This window comes from Hemiscyllium ocellatum, chromosome 11 (genome assembly GCF_020745735.1).
Source record: "Hemiscyllium ocellatum isolate sHemOce1 chromosome 11, sHemOce1.pat.X.cur, whole genome shotgun sequence".
In the NCBI taxonomy this organism is placed as follows: domain Eukaryota; kingdom Metazoa; phylum Chordata; class Chondrichthyes; order Orectolobiformes; family Hemiscylliidae; genus Hemiscyllium; species Hemiscyllium ocellatum.
The window spans coordinates 51,918,302-51,943,159 of record NC_083411.1 but is presented as its reverse complement, the minus strand read 5'-3'; the positions used below and the strand labels follow the sequence as shown (position 1 = coordinate 51,943,159).

Sequence of the window (24,858 nt, the reverse complement as noted above, 5' to 3'; positions counted from 1 at the left end):
AAGGAAAGACATTATTGTGTTGAGACAATCGGAATTCAAACATTAGCCGCAGGCATGAAACTGGTTGCAAGTGAATTATCCTTAAAGGAAACATCTGGCAATTACAGTAGGAGCAAGTGATGTTGATGAGCAAGTTTTGGTCATGCCTAGCTTAACAGATAACTACAGAATAACGAGAAACGTCTTGTGGTTGGACATGTAAAATGTGATTGGTTAGAAGTAAATGGGATGATAAGTGGACACTAAGGATTGGGTAAACAAGAGAGCATAGAATGGAAAATAAAGTATAAGAATGTGAGGCAAATACAGATAGATCTGCTTTGCATCACCTTGCTATGTACCATTAACACCATGCTTCTGCAATAAAGATTTCAAGAAAACATCGTGTAGATCCCTGCCTGGTTATTCCTACTATCGGGGACATGAGTACCCAACAACTAGGCGTAGTCAGCAGGATCGCAAAAGGATAAAGGGGAAGAGGTTTTGAAAATCATTTCAATCTAATCGTCACCGAGAGGTAAGGACTCTTCATGTAATAAACATCCAAAGCGGGGAAGTGGTGGTCTGAGATTTTCCCTGTCTGACGCGATCTGAAACTACTAGACAGTTTCGATCTGAGACATAGGACAGAAAAAGGAGAGCCATTGTCTATGACTCTAGAGAGTCTATTTTGGTTCAAATCTAACCTGAAATCCAGGGATAATGTCTAAATTTGAACTACCTACCAAAGTTAAAGGTGGTCAAGCACATTGTTGTGGATGAAGTCTTGTAGAAATTAAGGGAACATATTGAACAACAACTTAACCATCCTACGACTCTGACTAAAATTTGTCTAAAGTATGGACCCTCCATGGGCAGTGGTCCCTGGATGATATTAAATGGGTCTGGGGAAAGACTACCCATATAAAAATAAGAAAAAAAAATTGCTGGTCACTCTGTGTAACACAACAACTCAGATAGAGACAAGAAATAATTGAAAAATTGAATTATGATAGAGAAATTCATAGTCTAAGAGAGGAAATAAAACCTGTTTGAGAGGAATTAAAACCACAGAGAAAGAATTGTCACAAACTCAAAAGGAATTAGAACAATTAAAACTACGTCACACACATCACCTCCTCCCTACGTGATTGCCCCATTGTATCCAAAACCTCAACCAGCCCCTCCAGGTGATGGCCCAGATAAGATTCGTACTATCAGTGGTGCCCACTGCCCTGAGGGAAGTTCTGACACATCCATCAGTTCAGAAGATAAGAGGCACCCCCTGTTGTTCTGAGGCCTGTATGGAGGAAACGACAGAAGGGAAGAAAAGTAAAGATTGAGGGAGAGGTTTGGGATAAGATATAAATTTATCCAATTTTAATCCATGAGACAAACTAGTTGAAAGTAGGCCCAAAGAATTGCCACACCTGAAGAGGGGAGGTATGAAAACATGGAAAGGGTTAGAAAAACTCAAGAAAATATCTACCTGACAGTCTATGGATGGAGTTCTAATCTTGTTTGCCACAATGGGGAACAATGCAGGACAAACATTGTACTGCAGGGTTAACAACCACATGGGACAGGAAGGACAGACTTTAAATCACAGTTGGCAGGCAATCCACAATTGGCTGCAAAATTTGGACCATCTAAAACTGATTGGAGTAAAAATCCTGCATGCCAACAGAATGGAAGTGAAGATGTTAAAAACTTTGCAGAAAGATTTGTTGATGTCTGGATCAAGCTTCCTGGTCTAGCTCCTAATAACAATCCAGAGGAAAGAGGACGAAATTTGGTCCGAGTAAAGGCTGCTTTCGGAGCAGCCTTACAGTTTGAACTAGCTAAGATGTTAAAAGTACAATGTCATGATTTGGATAAAAGCTCACCCACTTGTGGTGAAGTAATAGAGGAAGCTAATCGTCTGGGGGCAAATATAGAATTGAAGCTCAGAGCCATGCAGACCATAGAGGCTCCTAACACTGAGAAAAACCCAGGGAAGTGTGACAGTTGTGGAAAAGAGGGTGATTTGGCTAAAAGGTGCAACTTAGAAAAGGGAAATACTGACAAAACAGGCCCCAAACTGGATAAGAAAGAGTCTGGATGGGAGAGGTTGTCCTTGAACGAGCATCTTATGTTATTGGAACAGCTCCAGCGCTGTACTGAACTTCAGGTAAAAGAACTCATTAATAAAAAACTAGAGCAAACCATCACCATCTTTGAGCCCATTATTTTCACGGCCATCGAGAACCATTTGGATAGCTGCTATATTTTGATGGGGTGGGTGATAGGAAAGTTGACTGCCTTTTTTGACATTAGTGCAGAACTAACATGTTTACCCTTAATTGATGGACATAATTTACCTTTGGAGGGATAGCGAAGAACTGCTGTAGGAGGAGGGGGGAAAGAACTAAGACTTGAGAAAACTAAGCCTCTGCCAATCAGATTGAAGCCAACGAGATTTTTACATCTGTATGGGTTAGACCCATACCACAGGCCCTATTAGCGATAGATGTATTAACTCAATACATTTGCTGTTACACTTTGAGAATGGCCATGTTAGTGGGCGGCATGGTGGCACAGTGGTTAGCACTGCTGCCTCACAGCGCCAGAGACCCGGGTTCAATTCCCGCCTCAGGCGACTGTGTGGAGTTTGCACGTTCTCCCCGTGTCTGCGTGGGTTTTCTCCGGATGCTCCGGTTTCCTCCCACAGTCCAAAGATGTGCAGGTCAGGTGAATTGGCTATGCTAAATTGCCCGTAGTGTTATGTAAGACGTAATTGTATGGGTGGGTTGCGCTTCGGCGGGTCGTTGTGGATTTGTTGGGCCGAAGGGCCTATTTCCACTCTGTAAGTAATCTAATCTAATGTTATTTGGTCAATACGACATCTCAAACAGGAAGAATGGCAGAATCATCCATTTGGGCAAAGGACAAAAATGACTGCGACCTGTTAAAGATGACCCACTTTTACTGGAGTTCTCCCATCATGTACTAAACAATACTCCATTAGTTTTGTCTCCATTGCTGATGTTTTACCTGTAATCAAATGATTAGAGCAACAAGGTATACCAGTAGAAGTCCATAGTTCATCTGGTTAAAAAGACAGACTGAACTTCACATCTGACAGTAGATTACCGGAAAGTGACCCAATGCATTGACCAAAAAGCACCCTTGGTTGCAGATCCCTGTGCCATTTTTAATTCTCTTTCACCCAAATACAAATATTTTTCAGTGATAGACATGGCCAATGGATTTGGGTCCGTTCCTTTGGCCTGTGAGGGACAACCATGGTTTGCTTTTCCCAGCCAACAACGACAGTATATCTGGATGCATCTACTGCAGAGCTTTCACAGTAGCCCTACTATATTCCACATGGCCTTGCAAGATCATTTGTGGGAATTGCCTCTGATAACATCCACAATGATTCAGTATATGGGTGATATTCAAATAGCATTCCAGACTAAGGAACAGCATAGGGCAGTTTGAAGCATTCTCCTTGATCGTTTGTACTCTTTAAGGCAAACCTGAAGAAGGTGCAACTCGCCCAAGAAGAGGTAGAATACCTGGGACAAAACATTTCAGCAGGAAAACATGAAATAAGGCAGGACTGGACAGCCGTTACTTGAACAGCCAAATAACCCACTACTATTCGGGAATTCAGATCTTTTCTAGGTCATTGTAATTTCAAGTGAAACTGGATTGGTAGTTGCGCACATCTAGCTCCGCCACTGAATGATCTCCTGAAAGAAAAGAGTGAATCCAAGCAGACTGACCCCAAAGTAGCATTCTGCCTTCCAAAGATTAAAATCTGCTGTGTGCTCAGCCTCAGCTTTGGGTATCCCAAATAACAGGAGACCTTTTCACTCTTCATATCCATGAAAAGGACAGTTATATGAAAGCTGTACTGCCCCAGGAAAACAGTGACAGACATTGGCCCATTAGCTACTATTGTGTTATGCTCGGTTGGACCCAGTGGCGCTGGGATGGGGTAGCCGTTTGAGAGCTACGAAAGGTACCTCCAAGGTGCTAATAGCCACAGCATCCTGTATTGAATCAGAAACTGATTGTGAAGTGCCCTCACACAGTCCTTGCCATGTTGTCTATGAATCAGGCCTCCCACCCTCTTGGAAGCTCCCAACCTCCACCTTGTTGCCGCCAGTTCAGTCCAATTTTGCTCCCAACCCCGCAGAACCAATTGGTGGGGGGTGGGGGGTTGGGGGGAGAGTTGGGAGGGTGGGGAGGAGGAGGAGGGAAGAGACTGATTAGGTCAAAGGCGAACATGATTGTGCGGAAATTCTGCAGCAGCTCGGGTGGCTAAGGAACCCTTGCAGAATCCAGATTGAGTTATCTTCATAGACATATCTTTGTTTGTTGAGAATGGTACTCAGAACGCCAGCTGGGCTGTTACTAGCCTGCATGAAGTCATAGCCCAAGGAGGTCTGTCAGCGAGCACTTCAGCACAGCAAAGTGCTCTTAGCTGCAGGAACCCCAATTAGAATTGGGGGTGAAGCTCATAATCTCCGAAATGCCGTACAATTACCACAAGAAGTCTGCATTTTAAACTGTAAAGTCCATAATAAAGAAAATCCCATGGAATTCTCACTGTTTTTGAAGCTGCTAGAAAGGCAGCCTCTGAAGGTAATGGCTGACAAGAGACAGTAATAACTAAATTGCAGACTTTAGTCGCAAGTGACAAGATTTAAAGACAATGAAGGGACAGTGTTCATGGGAAGAAAAGTGGGCATGGATTGAAGTAGGTGTGTGTGATTAATGGTGTTTGAAGGCAGAGAGACCAATAAACCGGTAACACCACGAATACTAGGAGCTGGAGGCCAAAGTCTCGGCTCCGCTGGACAGGACTGCTCTGAGTGCTATCTTACAGGAGCCGAGTGCTAGTCATAAACCAGCTGGTGGCCGCCATGCTGTGGTACCAGCTGGTCACTTTGGTCCCTCCTCCTGGCTTTGTCGCTGACATCCAGAGAACGTTGGTCAACTTCTTCTGGGACAAAAAGATGCACTGGGTCGCTGCGCAGGTTCTGAGTCTCCCTATTGAGGAGGGCAGTCAGTCTGGTGTGCGTCCGCACCCAGGTCGCAACCTTCCTCCTTCAGACCTTGCAGCGATACCTTTACGTCGAGCCTCCTCCTAGGTGGTGCGCCCTGGCGACTTATTTTTTCCGCCAGGTGCGTAACCTCAACTACGACACGCAGCTCCTGTTCGTCGACCGTGACGGTTTGGAGGTCGCCCTCAAGGTGCTGCCTGTCTTTTACCAGGACCTGATCACTGTCTGGAACATGGTCGAATCGCGCCGCGCCTACCCACCAGCAGGAGTAGCGGCTGTCGTCAGGGAGCAGTTGCTCAGGAACCTCCGTGCTCGCGTTCAGTGGCTGTCTCCGTGGCGACGAGGGTGACCAGGGTCACGTGCTGGGTGCCTGCTGGACGTTGCCGCAATAGCGGCAGGGCAGCGATGTCCGTACGTGGTGTGGACTTAAGGTTAGGTAGTGTAGCAGGTAGTGCTCACGTGGAGGCTGCTTGGGACAACTGCGACAGTTGCTGGTGAAGAGGCCGGGTGAGGCAGGACATTGGAGCCGTGCTAAATGCACGTAGCTCAAACGGATGCAGGTGAGACGAATGCTGCAAATAAGGATGTCTCTGATGTGAGAACGGATAGACGTAAGTCAGAACGGTCCAGTGAGCTAGCACTCACTGTACTGTGTACGCATTAAACTGTCAGAGTCTCTCTCGAAAACGGACGATCTGTCTCAACAATGGGCATCCGACGCCTTATGCGGCCCGACATAGTGCACCAGTTGGAGGATGCTCAGGTGTGCAGTGGGATCCCGTCCGCGCTCACCCCAGCCCGGACGGAATTTCGCATTGGCCCCAAGGTCCCGTACTTCCCGCGGGAGCCTGTGCCCCACAACCTGAGCCACCTCCGGAATTTTAATTTTGTTTCTTTTCAGGGGGTGAAAAGGCGGGCCTTGTATCGACTGCTGCTGCACACCGTCCACCTCTTCTCCTCATCCACCGTCCGGACATGCCCTGGCGTGCCCATTTGCCACCGGACGGTGGGGATCCCCAGTGGAGGGCCCTCTACGCGGGAGTCCTCCCCCTTTCTCTCGGGGATCTGGGGTGGAGGGTGCTGCATGCAGCAGTCCCCTGCAACCACAGTTTGCGGTGGTTCATGGACTCCCAGCCCAACTGTTTGTTCTGTGGCGCTGTGGAGTCCGTGGACCATGTGTATATTGGGTGTGGGCGTTTGAACTCCCTTTTTGATTTTCTGAAAAACCTCCTCCTCTGCTTTTGGTTGCACTTCAGTCCCACGCTCCTGATCTTCGGACACCCGGTGCGGAGGAGGGAGGGCAGGTCTGAAGACCTCCTCGTGGGTCTGCTCCTGGGCCTGGCCAAACTGGCCATAAACAGGTCCAGGCAACGGGCGTGGAGGGGGTCGTTAGGGCCGACTGCCTGCCCTTCTTCCGCGGTTACGTTAGGGCCCGGGTGTCCTTGAAGAAGGAGCACGCGGTGTCCACCAACACCCTGGAGTTGTTCAGGGAGAGGTGGGCGCCGCAGGGAGTGGGGTGCATCATTTCCCCCTCCAACTCTATTTTGATTTAGTCCCTGCCCTCCCCTTCACTGTTTGATCACACAGCATTGCCCTTTGATGTGAAGGGCACTGCTTGTCACAGGCCATTTGGGTGTTTCCTTTCTTCCTGGTGGTGGAAATTAAATAAAGATTTGTGCAACTTGTGTCTCTTACTGTGTCTCACAATTGCATACACACACCATGGGTGCAGGGGAAAAATAAGCACTACCGCAGTTAGGCGGTAGTGTGGGGGTTAAAAAAAACAAAAGAAAGGGAAAAAATAAAAAGAACACCACGAATACTAATGACATTTCTGGCACAGAAAATTTATTGGTGGGGACATTTGTTTCCATTACAGATGATGGCAAGGCTCTAAAAGAGTTAGTGAGGAACAGGATTCAAGTAACATACGCTATTTGTGGCAAATCGTTGCGCAACATGCAAAAATAATCCTGGACCAACCACAGTGATTGCACAATTGAGACCTCTGGCACCTGCTGGGCTCTTCCAACATCTTCTTAGATATCCCGACCAAAATGTCAAGGATATTTCGAGGTTTGAGTCACTCTTAACAAATTGTCAAGCTGGTGGAAGCATCTCCCACTTGGCAAGCCACGTCCAATCATACCACTACAGCCCTCTGTAAGGAATACATTCCCCGATGGGGACTCCCAAGTTGTATAGATTTGGACCAAGAGACTCAATTTGTAGATGCATTGTGCCAGGAAGTGTAGAGACTGCTGAGTATTAAGTGGGAATTGCATTGGCCTAATCACCCTCAGTCACTGCGACAGGTGGAACACACAAATCGGATTCTGAACCAACACTCGGCTAACTATCATCAGGAAGGATTGCCTTGGCCTCAAGCTCTGCCTCTGGTATGATGTAGCATTTGAGCTATCCCTAATTAAACCACAGGTATGAGCCCTTCTGAGGTGATAACTGGTAGACTCATGTCTTTACCTGATACAATTGATCTTAGAACAGCAGATTGTCAACTATTGAGTGATTCATTGTTAAAGTATTTCAGGATCTAACCGATTCTGTTCATTTTGCTTCCCAACAGGTGTCAGCAGCTTGAGGAGATTCCCCTAAAGGTGTTCACGACATCATTCCCGGCAAGTGGGTCTACGTTAAGAAAATACACAAAGAACCGTTGGGTGCCAAGTGGGAAGGTCGGTATCAAGTTCTTCTCCTATCACCTTCAGCCATGAATATGCAGGGCAGGAAGGCTTGGATTCATGCATCACATGTCAAAAGGGCTAACACCCCTGCCCCATTGTGACAAAGTTTTTATTTTTGGAACTCGTAATTGTTTTGATCTCTTGGGTCACATGAACATGCACTGTCAGGCACAAGTTGTATGCGAATACTTTTTTGTGCATGTCTTATGTTTATCCTGGACATACGAATGTCTCCAGCTGCTGGGTTTGCTCTCATATTCCCATACATTCAAAGGACGGTATCCCCTTAGACCCATGCCTTTTAATGTATCTGCAGTGGCTGAATGGGTCACTCTCCAGAACGAATCCCACATGGCTGCCACATCTTCCACAGAGAAAGGGATATATTGGGTGGAAATTAATGGCACCAGAGGTATGTGGGAATTGACAGGGTACAGTTTTTCGGCATTTGAATGCTGGTAATCAACTCAATTTAATACCGTCCGTATCACCATCACTAATACATCAATGGTGGGAAAACCGTTATGTTCTATTTGTCGCACTTGATTTAAGCCGAAGGGTTGGTTTGCAGGTCAGAGTAATTGTACCTAATATTTTAATGGCACATCTGATGCTTGTCTTCCATCTAAACTTAATTTTATTATCTTACATCAGCAGAAACTTTTGACCACACCTGGCTCCCGAACTATATAACTCAGTTTATCCTGTGCAATGGTACTTTTTTTTGTTTGCGGACATAATGCTTACACGTGGTTACCTCTGTCATGATCTGGTTTCTGTTTATTTAGCTTTTTTAGTCCCTTTTATGTGTCATACTCTACCTTTCATTCCTTATCCTCCATAAACGTTGCAACTCTAAGATAGACAAGTTCTTTGACCTTTGGTATTGGCCATATGCTGCATATAAATCCTTTTCTGAGATTCAATTACTCTATTCCATATTGGAACAAGTAGTTCATGACACCTCCCAAGCCCTTGATAAGAGTAATGTAGAAATGGTTGCTATTCGAACAAGAACATTACAAAATTACAAAATGGCCCTGGATTGGCTACTATCTGAGAAAGGACGGACCTGTGCCCACGTAGGAAAAGAGTGTTGTACCTACATTCTGGCCAATTCTGAAGAGATCATAAATTCAGCTGCTCATATTCACAAGGAGGTCGACAAACTTAGACAACTCCTTTCAAGTACCATATAGAATTGGGCTATAACTGGTCAGGATCACTTGAAACATCTATCCTCCAGGAGATTAACATCTTTCTTGTTGTTATTCTTGCTTTATATGTATGTATCAAATGTTGTTTTACTCGTGCCCTTAACCCTCCCAAGTTACGACATCAGAAGAAGTGAATACTGACTGCTGCATATGGGTAATGATTCATAATGTACAATGTGATTGGAATCAAAAGGGCCAAACGCAGGCAAGTGGAACTAGTTTAGTTTGGGGAACATAGTTAGCATGGATGAGTTGGATCAAAGGGTCTGTTTCCGTGCTCTATAACTTTATGAGAATTTTAAATTCCCTCAGTTGCTAACTATAACAGTACAGTTGACAAACAAAATATCGAGTACCCTGTAAAGGAAACATCTGGCAATCACAATCAGAACAAGTTGTGTTGATGAGTAAATTTTGGTCATGCTTAACTTAGCAGATAATCACAGGACATAGAGAAACATTTTGTGATTGGACATGTAAGATGTGATTGGTTAGAAGTACTCAGAGTAAGTGGAGGCTGAGGATTGGGTAAAGGGAGAGCATAGAATGAAGAAATAATGTATAAGAATGTGAGCAAAACACAGACAGATGTGCTTTGCATCACCTTGCTATGTACCATTAACGCCATACTTCTGCAATAAAGGCATTCACGAAGGCATTGTGCAGTTCCCTGTCTGGTTATTCCTATTATCAGGGAAACAAGTACCCAACACTGCCAAAAGCTGTGAGCCATAGAATCGTAGCATCCATACAGTATGGAAACAGGCCCTTTGGCCCAACAAGTCCACATCGAATCTCCAAAGAGTAACCCAACCAGACCCATTCCCCTACCCATTTATCCTATATTTACCCCTGACTCATGCACCTAGCCTATACATCCCTGAACACTACGGGAATTTATAGCATGGCCAATTCATCTAGCTTGCTTGGATTGTTGCAGGAAACCAGAGCACCCAGAGGAAACTCGCAGAGACACGGGGAAAATGTGCAAACTCCTCAGAGACAGTCAGCCAAGGCTGGAATCAAACCTGAGTTCCTGGTGAGTGAGGCAACAGTGCTAACCACTGAACCACCATGGTGCCCACATCTCCATATTTCATCACAATGGTTTGTGAGGTTTCCATGTGATTAATAGAATCTGGAATTGAATGATGCCATAAAACAACCATCACTTATTGCAGACACCTACCTGCTTCACCAGAGTCATTGTCAAAAAATATTTCTCATGATTGCTAGGTCTGGCCTACGTGTGACTGCACAGCATTGCGATTAACAGTTAACTATCTTTTGTTAGTTAACAGGTCCTCCTGGGTCAACAGGTCACTCATTATCAGGGTAATCCAGAATGGGCAACAAATGTGAAGATGCTAACATCTTGTGAAATAATTTTAAAAACGAGAGTAACCTCGCTGAGCTTGGAGCAGATGCATCTAGATACAGGTTGTTTTGCTGTAATGCAGCCGTTGCGTTCTTCTGGAACTCCGCACTACAGAAAATCGTGCTATTGAAATTGTTACAGAGAATTGTGTTGTAGATTGCTACAGAAAATCTGCTCAAGAGAAACTTCGCATTATCCAAACATCACCCATAATTAATTAATCACATTGTAGCCAAACCGCAATGACAAAACGCACATTATAGCAGGAACACCGAGAGTCATTGAGTCATAGAGATGTCCAGCATAGAAACAGAACCTGCGGTCCAACTCGTCCATGCCAACCAGATATCCTAATCCAATCTAGTCCCACTTGCAAGCGCCCGAACCTCCAAACACTTCCTATTCATACACCCATCCAAATGCCTTTTAAATATTGTACCAGCCTCCATCACTTCCTCTGGTAGCTCATTCCATACATGTACCACCCTCTGTGTGAAAAAGTTGCCCCTTAGGTCTCTTTTATATCTTTCCCCTCTCACCCTAAACCTATGCCCTCTAATTCTGGACTCCCACACCCCAGGGAAAAGACTTTGTCTATTTATCTTATCCATGCCCCTCATAATTTTGTAAATCTCTAAAAGGTCACCCCTCAGCCTCTGATGCTCCAGGGAAAACAGCCCCAGCCTGTTCAGCCTCTCCCTATAGACCAAATCCTCCAAACCTGGCAACATCCTTGTAAATCTTTTGTGAACCCTTTCAAGTTTCACAACATCTTTCCGATATGAAGGAGACCAGAATTGCATGCAATATTCCAACAGTGGCCTAATCAATGTCCTGTGCAGCAGCAACATGAGCTCCCAACTCCTGTACTCAATACTCGGATCAATAAAGGAAGGCATACCAAATGTCTTCTTCACTATCCTATCGACCTGCGACTCCACTTTCAAGGAGCTATGAACCTGCACTCCAAGATCTCTTTGTTCAGCAACACTCCCTAGGACCTTACCATTAAGTGTATAAGTCCTGCTAAGATTTGGCCTCCCAAAATGCAGCACTTCGCATTTATCTGAATTAAATTCCATCTGCCACTTCTCAGCCCATTGGCCCATCTGGTCAAGATCCTGTTGTAATCTGAGGTAACCTTCTTCTTTGTCCACTACACCTCCAATTTTGGTGTCATCTGCAAACTTACTAACTAGACCTCTTATGCTTGCATCCAAATCATTTATGTAAATGACAATAAGTAGAGGACCCAGCACCGATCATTGTGGCACTCCACTGGTCATAGGCCTCCAGACTGAAAAACAACCCTCCACCACCACCCTCTGTCTTCTACCTTTGAAACAGTTCCATATCCAAATGGCTAGTTCTCCCTGTATTCCATGAGATCTGACCTTGCTAACCAGTCTTCCATGGGGAACTTTGTCGAACACCGTACTGAAGTTCATATAGATCACATCTACCATTCTACCCTCATCAATCCTCTTTGTTACTTCTTCAAACAACTCAATCAAGTTTGTGAGACATGATTTCCCACGCATAAAATCATGCTGACTATCCCTAATTAGTCCTTGCCTTTCCAAATACATGTATATCCTGTGCCTCAGGATTCTCTCCAACAACTTGCCCACCACCAACTTCAGGCTCACTGGCCGCCTTGCTGATCTTTGAGGGGCCCTCCTCTCTCCCTTGTTACCCTTTTGTCCTTAATGTATTTGTAAAAACCCTTTGGATTCTCCTGAATTCTATTTGCCAAAGCTATTTCATGTCCCCTTTTTACCCTCCTGCTTTCCCTTTTAAGTATACTCCTACTGCCTTTATACTCTTCTTAGGATTCACTCGATCTATCCTGTCTATACCTTACATATGCTTCCTTCTTTTTCTTAACCAAGTCCGCAATTTCGTTAGTAATCCAGCATTCCCTATACCACCAGCCTTTCCTTTCACCCTAACAGGAATATACTTTCTCTGGATTCTCATTATCTCATTTCTGAAGGCTTCCCATTTTCCAGCCGTCCCTTTACCTGCGAACATCTACCCCCAATCAGCTTTTGAAAGTTCTTGCCTAATACTGTCAAAATTGGCCTTTTTCCAATTTAAAAATTCAACTTTTAGATCTGATCTATCCTTTTCCATCACAGTTTTAAATCTAATAGAATTATGGTCACTGGCCCCAAAGTGCTCCCCCACTGACACTTCAGTCACCTGCCCTGCCTTATTTCCCAAGAGTAGATCAAGTTTTGCACCTTCCCTAGTAGGTACATCCACATACTGAATCAGAAAATGTTCTTGTAATGCGCTTAACAAATTCCTCTCCATCTAAACCCTTAACACTATGGCAGTCCCAGTCCACGTTTGGAAAGTTAAGATCCCTGGCCATAGCCACCCTATTATTTTTGCAGAAAACTGAGATCTCCTTGCAAGTTTGTTTCTCAATTTCTCTCTGACTATTAGGAGGTCTATAATACAATCCCAATAAGGTAATCATCCTTTTCTTATTTCTCAGTTCCACCTAAATAACTTCCCTGGATATATTTCCAGGAATATCCTCCCTTATCACAAATGCCACTCCCCCTCCTCTCTCGCCTCCCTTTCTATCCTTCCTGTAGCATTTGTATCCTGGAACATTAAGCTGCCAGTCCTGCTCATCCCTGAGCCATGTTTCTGTAATTGCTGGGATGTTCCAGACGCACATTCCTAATCATGCCCTGAGTTCAGCTGTCTTCCCTGTCAGGCCCCTTGCATTGAAATAAATGCTGTTTAATTTATTAGTCCTATCTTGTCCCTGCCTGCCCTGTTTGACTTGCTCCTATTCTCAACTGTACCATCTCAGATCGATCTCTTTCCTTACTATCTCCCTGGGTCCCACCCCACTAACCCCCACCTTACTAGTTTTAATCCTCCCGAGCAGCTCAAGCAAATTTCCCTGCCAGTATATTAGTCCCCTTCCAAATTAGGTGCAATCCGTCCTTCTTGTACAGGTCACTTCTACCCCAAAGGAGATTCTAATGATCCAAAAAAATGTGAATCCTTCTCCCATACACTGGCTCCTCAGCCATGCATTCATCTACTCTATCCTCCTATTCCTGCTCTCACTAGCTCATAGCACTGGGAGTAATGCAGATATTACTACTCTTGAGGACCTCCTTTTTAAATTCCTGCCTAATTCTCTGTAATCTCCCTTCAGAATCTCAACCTTTCCCCTTCCTATGTCATTGGTTCCAATATGGACAATGACCTCTTGCTGGTACCCCTCCTCCTTGAGAACATTTTGCACCCTCTCTGAGACATCCTTGATCCTGGCACCAGGGAAATATCTCCAAAAACATATAACATATATATTCCGTTGATAGAGATTTGTCAGACCATGTGAAATTTCTGATGCTGGATTAGTGGTGTTGTAAAAGCACAGCAGTTCAGGCAGCATCTGAGGAGCAGTAAAATCGATGTTTCAGGCAAAAGCCCTTCATCAGTAATACAGGCAGAGTGCCTGAAGGGTAGAGAGATAAATGAGAGAAGGGTGGAGGTGGGGAGAAAGTAGCATAGAGTACAATAGGTGAGTGGGGGAGGTGTTGAAGGTGATAGGTCAGGGAGGAGGGTCGAGTGGATAGATTGAAAAGAAGATAGGCTGGTAGGACAAGTCATGGGGACAGTGCTGAGCTGGAAATTTGGAACTGGGGTGAGGTGGGGGAAGGAGAAATGAGGAAACTGTTGAAGTCCACATTAATGCCCTGGGGTTGAAGTGTTCCGAGGCGGAAGATGAGGCATTCTTCCTCCAAGCATTGGGTGGTGAGGGAGCAGCGGTGAAGGAGGCCCAGGACGTCCATGTCCTTGGCAGAGTGGGAGGGGGAGATGAAATGTTGGGTCACAGGGCAGTGGGGTTGATTGGTGCAGATGTCCAGTCTTCCCAATATAGAGAGGACCAATGGATACAATAAATGATATTGGTGGATGTGCAGGTAAAACTTTGATGGATGTGGAAGGCTCCTTTAGGGCCTTGGATGGAGGTGAGGGAGGCGGTGGGGGCGCAGGTTTTGCAAGTCCTGCAGTGGCAGGGGAAGGTGCCAGCATGGGAGGGTGGGTTGTAGGGGGGCGTGGACCTGACCAGGTAGTCACGGATAAATGGTCTTTGTGGAAGGCGGAAAGGGGTGGGGAGAGAAATATATCCCTGGTGGTGGGGTCCGTTTGGAGGTGGCGGAATGTCATTGGATGATTTGGTTTATGCAAAGGTTGGTAGGGTGGAAGGTGAACACCAGAGGGGTTCTGTCCTTGTTACAGTTGGAGGGGTGGGGTCTGAGGGCAGAGGTGAGGGGTGTAGACGAGATGCGTTGGAGGGCATCATTAACCACGTGGGAAGGGAAATTGGAAGGAGGCCATCTGTTGTGTTCTGTGGTGGAACTGGTCCTCATGGGAGCAGATATGGCGGAGATGGAGGAATTGGAAATACAGGCTGGCATTTTTGCAGGAGGTAGGGTGGGAAGAGGTGTAATCCAGGTAGCTGTGGAAGTCGGTAGGTTTGTAAAAAATGTCAGTGTCAAGTCGGTCGTCATTAATGGAGATGGAGAGGTCCAGGAAGAGGAGGGAGGTGTCAGAGATGGTCCAGGTAAATTTAAAATCAGGGTGGAATGTTTTGGTGAAGTTGTTGAATTGCTCAACCTCCTTGCGGGAGCACGAGGTGGTGCCAATGCAGCCATCAATGTAGCGGAGGAGGAGGTGGGGAGTGGTGTTGGTGTAATTACGGAAGATGGACTGTTCTACGTAGCCAACAAAGAGACAGGCATAGCTGGGGCCCATTCGGGTGCCCATGGCTACCCCTTTGGTCTGGAGGAAGTGGGAGGATTCGAAGGAGAAATTGTTAAGTGTCAGGACCAGTTTGGCCAAACGAATGAGAGTGTCGATGGAAGGGTACTGTTGGGAACATCGGTAGAGGAAGAAACGGAGGGCTTGGAGGCCCTGGTCATGATGCCCCAGCTGACTGTGAGGGAACTGAATGGGATTTTTAATTTTCCCAACAGCAAATCCCCTGTGTCTGGTTCACTCTGACAAAGTCCTTTGAAATCTCAAGACTTCAAAATATTGGCGCTGCATTCAGCCTCAATCTGAATGGTCACTCAATAGTCAATCTTTGAATCTTTCTGATAATTGTATGGCAGGCAGGGATAGTAGGAGAGATTCCTGGTCAATTGGAAACATTGAGGTAGTGCAGAGTAACAGCCACCCCACGGTGAAAGCTGCAGACGCTGATTCATGCCATGGCCTCTCTCTATATTGTGTGACCTCCTCATTTCAAAGCATTGGTGAGAAATATGTGATGCAAAATAGATATATTCTGACATTGAGTATTCTGAAACAAACCTGAAATTCTATTATTTTTAGTGTGGAGATTGCATCAGAAATAGTCAGGAAATGTGGACATCACCCAGACCTGAGCAACTAGATCTTGCCCTTTTGGACACATCTTGTCATTCTCACCAGTCATTTACTTGGTGAAAGGCTGAACAGTTCTTAATCACAGTCCTGGAATTTTGGAAAGATAGAACATCTTCGGGCAAGATTTGCTCCTTAAGGTTTACATCCAGCTCCTGAGCAAGCGAAGAAAGTATTCATGGCTGTCTGAAGATGGACCAGAGGGAGTTGGCTTTATCTGAATTCTCACAGAATGAACAGGAAACACACTCTCCAATAGATACAGTGAGTATTTTAGCAAAACATGAAATTACACTCATGTAAAATCCTGAGAAGTGCTGATTCTTTGGGGATTTTAGCTTTTGTGAACTGCAGTCACCCGTCTTGTTTCCAAACTACTAAGTGATTGCTGTTAACTGGGGAATGAAGAAATGTTTTTACAGTGGGGAAGAGTTGAACTAAGTGCTTAAGTTTAGATTGAGAAAATCTACTTTCTAATTTAGTCAATTCCTTTCTTTGCCCCAAGAGTGCTGCCAATCCAGCAGTGAACAGAAATGATGAAAATGTGAAGAGAGGTAACTGGTCCTCGAAGACTGACTACTTGCTCTCGATGATTGGCTGTGCTGTGGGTCTAGGCAATGTCTGGAGATTCCCTTTCCTGGCTTACAAAAATGGAGGAGGTACTGTCTGGAATTTGAATTAAGGGGATAGAAATGCAGAGGGAGCATTTCAATGATCTTTAAGGACTGTTGGCTTGGATATTGCTCTTGTCAGTGCTTCCCATCGTAACAATTGATGTGGAGGTGCCGGTGTTTGACTGGAGTAGGCAAAGTCAGAATGCAACAACTCCAGGTTATGATCCAACAGGTTTAACCTTCACCTGATGAAGCAGCAGAACCCCAGAAGCTTCTGATTTCAAATAAACCTGCTGGACTATAGCCTGGTCTTGTGTGTTTTCTGACATCCTAACAATTGTGCAGGGGTTAGAAATGTTACAGTCTGGACATGGCACAGTTAAATACTAAAGTGCAAAGTGGTGGTTGAAATTAATTCAAGTGACTTTTGAGCAAATCAGATTGTCTCATTACAGGTTGTAGTTTGAATCTGTGGCCCATTTCTCATCAGGAGTAAAAAGCATTATACTTTTATACCTTTAAATACTTTATATTGCTAAATTCCTAAAACTGAAATAATTCTAAAAACACAACAGAATGTCATTAAGACCCAGATTGTTCCCAGCATTTTCAATAAACAGTAGATTAATAAAACTCATGTAGCCCCTTTTTCATTTGTCTAGTTCAAGTCAGAGTAGACCACATTTTCAGTTTAAATAGGCATAGATTGATTCATTACAAGTTTTATGGAAGATTCCTTTGGAGTTAAGATAATAAAGTCCTTGTCAGCAATATCAACAGATGTTAAGATTAAAACAAGGATAGAAAACACAAAAGAATAAAGTTTCAATCAGTCTTTGTAGCATGCTAGTGGAATCACTGTTAGACTTTACTTACAGCAGAAATACACGGACATCATGATGGATCACAATATTGAACACGTAATTTTGGTCGGTTTATCAGGAATACCCATTGATAAGGTGCTAGCTAAAACAAAGTTGCTGTACCTACTTTACAATCTCACAGTGAGTTATCAATGAACTTCATTATCTCCTGGATTACAGTTATTACTTATCTTCATTTCGATCTTAGTTTGCCTCCAGTAATGTATATATATGCTTATATATTATCCACCATAACATAAGAGACTGAGTCTGGATATCATGCTATCAGAGAAACCAGCAGACATTTATTATAATGATATAAAGTCAAGGATTTTACGCAGGCCAGTCATTATTTGGTGTCGACGATGAGTCACCATGAATATTCTGTGGAATCCCCATTCTAGCACACTCTGAAGGTATTGCCCAGGAAACTGGATTTTCCACTAGACAATTCTCCGATTCTTGGAACACTCCAAAAGTCTCTATTTACATCGGAAATTTCAGAAGGTACTGATGAATTTAAGTAAAATAATTAATCAGGAAAGTTAGATTATTAAATCTAACACCCCTGCCATGTCCAGACCTGCTCCAAACCCCCACATCCATCAGATCTGAGTTGACATCTACCTAGCAACTCCTTGCATCAGTCAAATGTGACCCAACCCAACCCAACATTAACATAGAGTCATAGAGTCCTACAGCATGGAGACAAGCCCTTTGGTCCAAATTGGTCCATGCCTACCAAACTGTCCATCCATGCTAACCCCATTTCGCTGCACTTAGCCATTTCCTTCTAAACTTTTCCTATCTATGTACTTGTCTAAATACCTTTTGATGTTGTTAATGTAATCAACCTTCTGCTGGCAGCTCATTCCAGATGCATTCCACCCTCTGCGTCAAAACATCCCCCTCAGGGCCCTTTTATTCTTTCCTCTCTAACCTTAAACCGATGCCCTCCTGTCCTCGATTCCCCAATTCTGGAAAAAAGACAGAGTGCATTCACTCTATCCATGCCTATCATGATATTATACATTTCTATAACAAACTCCTCAATCTCTTCAGCTCTAAAGAAAAAAGTCTTAGGTTGTTCAACCTTTCCCTATAACTCAGACCATTGCATCCTGGCACCATCCCTGTAAATTTCTTCTGAACTCTTCCCAGTTTAACAACATCCTTCCTCTAGCAAGGAGACCAAAACTTAGCATAACACTCCAAATGTGGCCTCACCAACAACCTGTACAAGTGCAACATAACTTCCCAGCATTTATACTCAGTGCCCTGACTGATGAAAGACAGTATGCCAAAAGCCTTCTTCCCTGTCCTGTCTGTCTGTGACTCCATATACTCGACAGAACTGACCGCTGGCCTCTACTGTGAACCTGACCTCCTGCCCAGCTGACATCCTATCTAGCTAGTGAACAGTCAGGAGGGAGTTGCCCTGGGAGTCTGCAAAATTGACGCCAGACCCTTGAAGTCTCATGGCTTCAGGTTAAAAAGGGGGCAAAAAGGTCCTGCTGATTATCACATACCATCCTCCCTCAGCTGATGAATCAGTACTCCTCAATGCTGAACAAACTTGGAGGAAGCATTAAGGGTGGCAAGGGCACAACATGTCCTTTAGGTGGGGGATTTCAACATTGACCATCAAGACTGGCTCAGCAGTAGCACTACTGATCCAGGTGGTTATGTCCTAAAGAACTTCACTGCTACACTGGGTCTGTGGTAGGTGGTGAGGAAACCAACAGGAGTGAAAAACATACTTGACTTCATCCTCGTCAATCGACTGAGGATTGAGTTGTAGAAATAGCGGAGGCGCTGAATGTGATCTTTCAAACATCACTGGAGTCAGGAAAGTTTCAGATGATTGGAAAATTGCTATTGTAACTCCCTTGTTCAAGAAAGGATCAAGACAGAAGATGGAAAATTATAGGCCGATGAGCCTACCCTTGGTTGTAGGTCAGAGTTTAGGAATATTGCAGTAAGTAACTCACCCCTAACTCCACAAAGCCTGTACATCATCTCCCAGGCACCAGTGCCAAACACTGATATTATAATGTAAAGGTTGAATTTATTATCAATCAGTGATTCTTTAAGATTGTCTACTGCTATCTATGATTGATAAATAAATTAATAGATAAGGAATAATGTATTCCAACCCCAGATGAACAACTGTCAAATATCAACATATAACTTTATTCCCCTTCTAACTCCTCACGCTCACAGTCATACACAGATAGAACATAGAACAGTACGGGCTCTTCAGCCCTCTATGTTGCGCGGACCTTTTATCCTATTCTAAGATCAAACTAACCTACATACCCTACATTTTACTATCATCCAAATACCAAGTGATGTAAGACTGACTGGTCTGTAATTCCCAGGGTTATCCATTTCCTCTTTTTTGAACAAGGGAATGACATTTGCCACCCTCCAATCATCTGGTACTACTCCAGTAGCCAGTGAGCATGTGAAGATCATTACTTCTGTTGTAATGTCCTGTACCTTTAAGAAAGAGTGAATGCTGTTTTGCACTGAGAGCTTACAAGCACCTGTCATATGATTTAACTAGCAGTCTGAGTGTACTGGAAAATTGAAAATATATAACATTTGGCTGTGAAATGGAAACCTGAATTGTTTGCTGTTTTGGCAACAAATCCAATTTAAACAAACAGTTTAAATTATGCCTCAGGATACTAAAACCCAATCCAGTTTGAATTTATTGTTTTACCAACATCAAACTGATGATCCAATTTTGGGGGAAAATGAAAAAGGCAGCCATTTTGAAAATCAGATAGAGCAACTGCAATCGAGAGAGAGAGAGACCCAAGACATTGAAATACTCTGTATCAAAGGTACCTTTCATACGAAACATCTTAACAGTAAAAAGAAAGAAGATGATCCAGTGAGGTCTTCAGCCGGAAGAAGAAAGACACCAAAGATGACAGCCACTGAAAGGTTTTGAAATTGATTTGATGTAATTTTAATAAATGTTTTATTGGAACAGTATATTATAGCATTGGAGGCAGGTATTAAGCAGTTAAGAGAAAAGGGGCCTTAGTGTTGTGAATATTTGTTGCTTGATGTTCCCTTTTAGAGTTAAAGAATGAATTGATGTTATTTTCTTGAAATATTAGAAATATGAGGTGAGGTGAGCTTCTCTGGGTGTTTGGTTTAATGAAGAGAGAGGTTCACCTCTGTGTCATAACACTTTAGGCACAGCAATCTCTTCCCTCGCTTCCTGCAGCAAACTTAGGTATATCCCGTCTGGTTCAGGCGACTTATCTATCCTCATGCTTTTCAAAATTTGCAGCATATCCTCCTTCTTAACATCAACCTGTTTGAGCATATCAGTCTGTTTCACGCTGTCCTCACAAACAATAAGGTCCCTCTCCCTAGTGAATACTCATACAACATATTCATTAACGACCTCCCCAAATGCCAACTCCAGGCACAAGTTCCCATCACTATCCCTGATTGGCCCTACCCGCACTTGCTGTAAGTTCTCCGTAAACAACCTCAACATTTCTGTTGTACATTTCCCTGAGAATATCTACTCCCAATTTATGATTCACAGTTCCTGCCTAATAGCATTGTAATTTCCCCCTTCCCCAACTAAATGCTTTCTCATACCATCTGCTCCTATCCCTCTCCATGACTATAGTAAAGGTCAGGGAGTTGTGATCACTATAACAGAAATGTTCTCCCACCAAGAGATCTGTCACCTGGCTTGGTTTATTACCAAGCACCAAATCCAAATGGCCTCCCCTTTGGTTGGCCTAGCTAAATATTTAATCAGGAATCCTTCTTGGACACACCTGACAAAATCTGCTGCATCCAAACTATTTGCGCTAAGGAGGTTCCAGTCAATATTAGGGAAGTTGAAGTCACCCGACACAAGCCTGTTACGTATGCACCTTGTCAAAATCTGCCTCACAATCGGCTCCTCCATGCCTTTGTTGCTATTGGGTATCTATAGAAAACTCCCAATAAAGTGACTGCTCCTTTCCTGTTTCTGACTTCCACTTATAATGACTCAGTGGACAAACCATCCCCGACAATCTTCCTTTCTCCAACTATTATACTGTCCCTTATTAGCAATGCCACCCACCCATCTATTTTACCTCCATCTCTGTTCCTATTGGAACATCTATATCCCGGAACATTCAGCAACCATTCCTGCCCCTGTGATATCAAAGCCTCCGTAATAGCCACAACATTGTAGCTTCAAGAAACTCCATGCTCCATTGTAGCTCCATGCTCTAAGTTCATCACCCTTATTCTTGACACTTCTTGCATTAAAATAGACCCATCACACTGACTGCAGCTTTGCCCTATCAACTGCCTATCCTTCCTCACAGTCTCTCTGCATGCTGTATCTGCCTGTTCACCAGCATCCACATCCTTTGATCCATAGTTCCAGTTCCCATCCCTCTGCCAAACTAGTTTAAACCCTCCCGAAGATCTCTAGCAAACCTCCTGCCCAGGATATTGATGCCCCTCAAGATCAGGTGCAACCCGTACAGGTCCCACCTTCCGCAGAAGATCCACATACCTGAAGCCCTCCCTCCTATACCAGCTCTGCAGCCACGTGTTTAGCTGCACACACTCTCCGTTCCTAGCTTCACTAGACAATGGCACCAATAGCAATCCTGGGATTACTACTCTGCTCTTACTAATTAACCTTACTCTTACTAATCTTTCAATGTTCCCTCAATACAGGAGTTGTCCCACTGGACTGAAGAATTGCAGACATTATTCCACTTTAGAACAGGGGCGAAAGAGGAAAATCAGGGATTTATAGATCAGTTAGCCTAACATCTGTGCTGGGGCACTGGTTGGTGTCTCTAATTAAGGATAAAATAACTGAGCACTTCAAATTTCTTCAGTTAATCAGGGACAGTAGGTCATGCCTGACAAACCTCATTTAATTTTTTGAAGCCATGACTAAGATAGTGGACAGGGGAATGTCTATGGTTGTTGTTTGTATGGACTTCAGATGGCATGTGATAAATTGCACATAAGAGCTTATTAACTAAGGTAGAGGCTGATGGAATTGAGGGCAAATTACTTATATAGTTCAGAAATTGGTTGAGTGGCAGGTGCCAGAAAATAAGGATAATGAGTAGGTCCTGAAATTTGCAGGATGTGACCAGTGGTGTCCCCGTAAGGATCTGTGTTAGGGTCTCAATTATTCATATTTTTTATTGACAACTAGGATAATAACATAGAAAATCATATATCCAAATATACTGATGACACAAAGTTAGGGGGCATTGTAGACAATGTAGTCAACAGCATAAAATTGCAGAGGGTTCTTGATAGACTCAGTAATTGGGCAAAAATGTAGCAGATGAAGTTCAATGTAAGCAAGTGTGTGGTTATCCATTTTGACCGATATAGTATCGACCTGGATACTTCCTAGATGGCATCAAGTTAAACACAATGGATGCCAAAAGAGACTTGGGGCTTCAGGTGCATGGACCTTTAAAGTACCACAAACAGGTACAGTAAATAATGAAGAAAGCTCATGGAATCTGGCTTTTACACCTCGAGGACATGAATACAAGGATGTAGACAGTATGCTGCAGATATACAAAACCCTGGTTCGACCACAATTGAAGTACTGTGGGAAGATCTGGGCACTACATCTAAGGGAGGATATATTGGCCTTGGAGGGAGTACAACATGGTTTTACAAGAATGATAACCTGGATTTTAGGGGTTTGGTTATGAGGAGAGATTCTAAAGATTAGGCCTGTTTCTCTGTTAGTATAAAGTTGTTGTTACCATCCACTTGAAACTGCAGAGTATGTTGGGAATTCACATCCATGGACCCTGTTTCACCTTTTTATTCTATTTTCCAGGTGTATTTCTTATTCCCTACTCAATCATGCTGGGTCTTGTTGGGATACCAATATTTTTCTTGGAATCTTCCTTTGGACAGTTTGCCAGCCTCGGGCCTGTTGCAGTGTGGAAATCTGTACCAATGTTACAAGGTTAGAGATTATTGAATAATTAAAACTCAGCAACAATTTCAATGCATTTTAATGTTTAATTCATATTAATAAACTAGTTATAATTGAGTGATTAAATGAGAGTGTATCTGAGCCTTGCTGTCATTCTCTTTGAAAACTTTGTTATGTTACACCAAGATATGTCAGTGATTAACACTGATGTTAGTTTAGTTTCTTATTCATTAAATGCGCGTGATTGTGATTGTGTTCAGTTCACCTGGATGGTTGACTCCAAATCTCATTGTTTTTTCAGAGTCAATTTTTCCTTGGATCATTTAAAGAATGATTAGATTAGATTCCCTACAGTGCAGAAACAGGCCCTTGGGCCCACCAAGTCCACACTGACCCTCTAAAGAGTAACCCACCCAGATACATTTCCCTCTGACTAACACAACAGACAATTTAGCATGGCCAACCCATCTTTGTTTTGTGGGAGGAAACCAGAGCACCTAGAGGAAACCCACACAGACACAGGGAGACTATGCAAACTCCACACAGACAGTCGTCCGAGGCCGGAATCAAACTCAGGTCCCTAGCGCTGTGAGGCTGCAGAGCGAGCCACTGAGCCACTGTGCTGCCCTTGTAAATTGTATCAAGTTGCTGTGGTGAGATTTGAACCCATGTCCCTTGAGCATTAACCTGAGCTTCTTGACTACCAAGCCAGTGACTCCTCCAGTATACCACCATCTCCAGGAAACTTGACTAGTAACATGCCCAACTATTGTAAACTAATAGCAAACTACTAGCTCAGAAATGTGTATGCTTGAGCAATGTAATGAATGTCTGTTGGGTTGCCCAATACCACAATATCATGCCCAGTTTCTGACATTGTGTTAGATAACAAAAGCATTGCCCCATCAGGTAAAACACCCTGGTGGAGGCAAACTCACACCATAGCAACAGCAGTTACTATCTCTTAAAGACATCATAGAGGTACATATTTAGAAAACAAATTGATGTCCAGCATGACTTTGGAAGCAGACAGTTTGGAATAGGGAGAAGTTTGTTATCCTTAAACAGCATCAGTTTTTCAGAGTACAGACAATTGTACACATCTGTAGATGGAGCATTAAGCACGAGAACAATGGAACATATTTCTAATTTTCATTAGGATGCAAATTCTTTCAAGGTAAAATACATTTCTAAGATTTCCTTGGTAATAAAAACAAATTAAAATGCTAAAGAATGCCCTTGAGCTATGACAAAGGCCAGTGCATTACAGAAAACTTGAATCCTAGAAAGCTCGGTTGATGGAAGTTAATACATAATGACAATTACAAACGTCTTTGTTCTTAAGGAAAGAGCAGTATAATTTGGAGAGACAAAAATATCAGAGACACACAGCAAAAGCTGGTGTTTTTGTAAAGGCCAACTCATGGATAGCAACAAAACTGGTATGGATTTGGCATCCAGCAACACCTTCACTGATTTTACTGTTCCAAAACTTCATGCAGTTCTATTTTGCAGATCAAGGTCTAGGTGAGGCCATGAAAAGAACTCTTAAAAATCTTGTCAGAACTCAGGGAGGTACAGTGGCCTTACATTGCCAGGGATCTGGGTTTGAATTGACCCTCAGGCAACTGTCTATGTGGAGTTTACACATTC

General features: G+C 43.7%; 1 protein-coding gene across 1 annotated transcript in view; it reads left to right on the top strand.

The window, feature by feature from the left end:
* The window catches only part of LOC132819986 (sodium- and chloride-dependent neutral and basic amino acid transporter B(0+)-like), a 90,003-nt gene that overhangs the window by 35,686 nt on the left and 29,459 nt on the right, over positions 1 to 24,858 (top strand). Inside the window, exons 2-5 of the mRNA XM_060831919.1 lie at positions 1,667 to 2,256; positions 7,624 to 7,732; positions 16,269 to 16,422; positions 23,104 to 23,235. Coding sequence (XP_060687902.1) covers positions 1,667 to 2,256; positions 7,624 to 7,732; positions 16,269 to 16,422; positions 23,104 to 23,235 — 985 coding nt within the window. The remainder of the gene's footprint in view (positions 1 to 1,666; positions 2,257 to 7,623; positions 7,733 to 16,268; positions 16,423 to 23,103; positions 23,236 to 24,858) is intronic.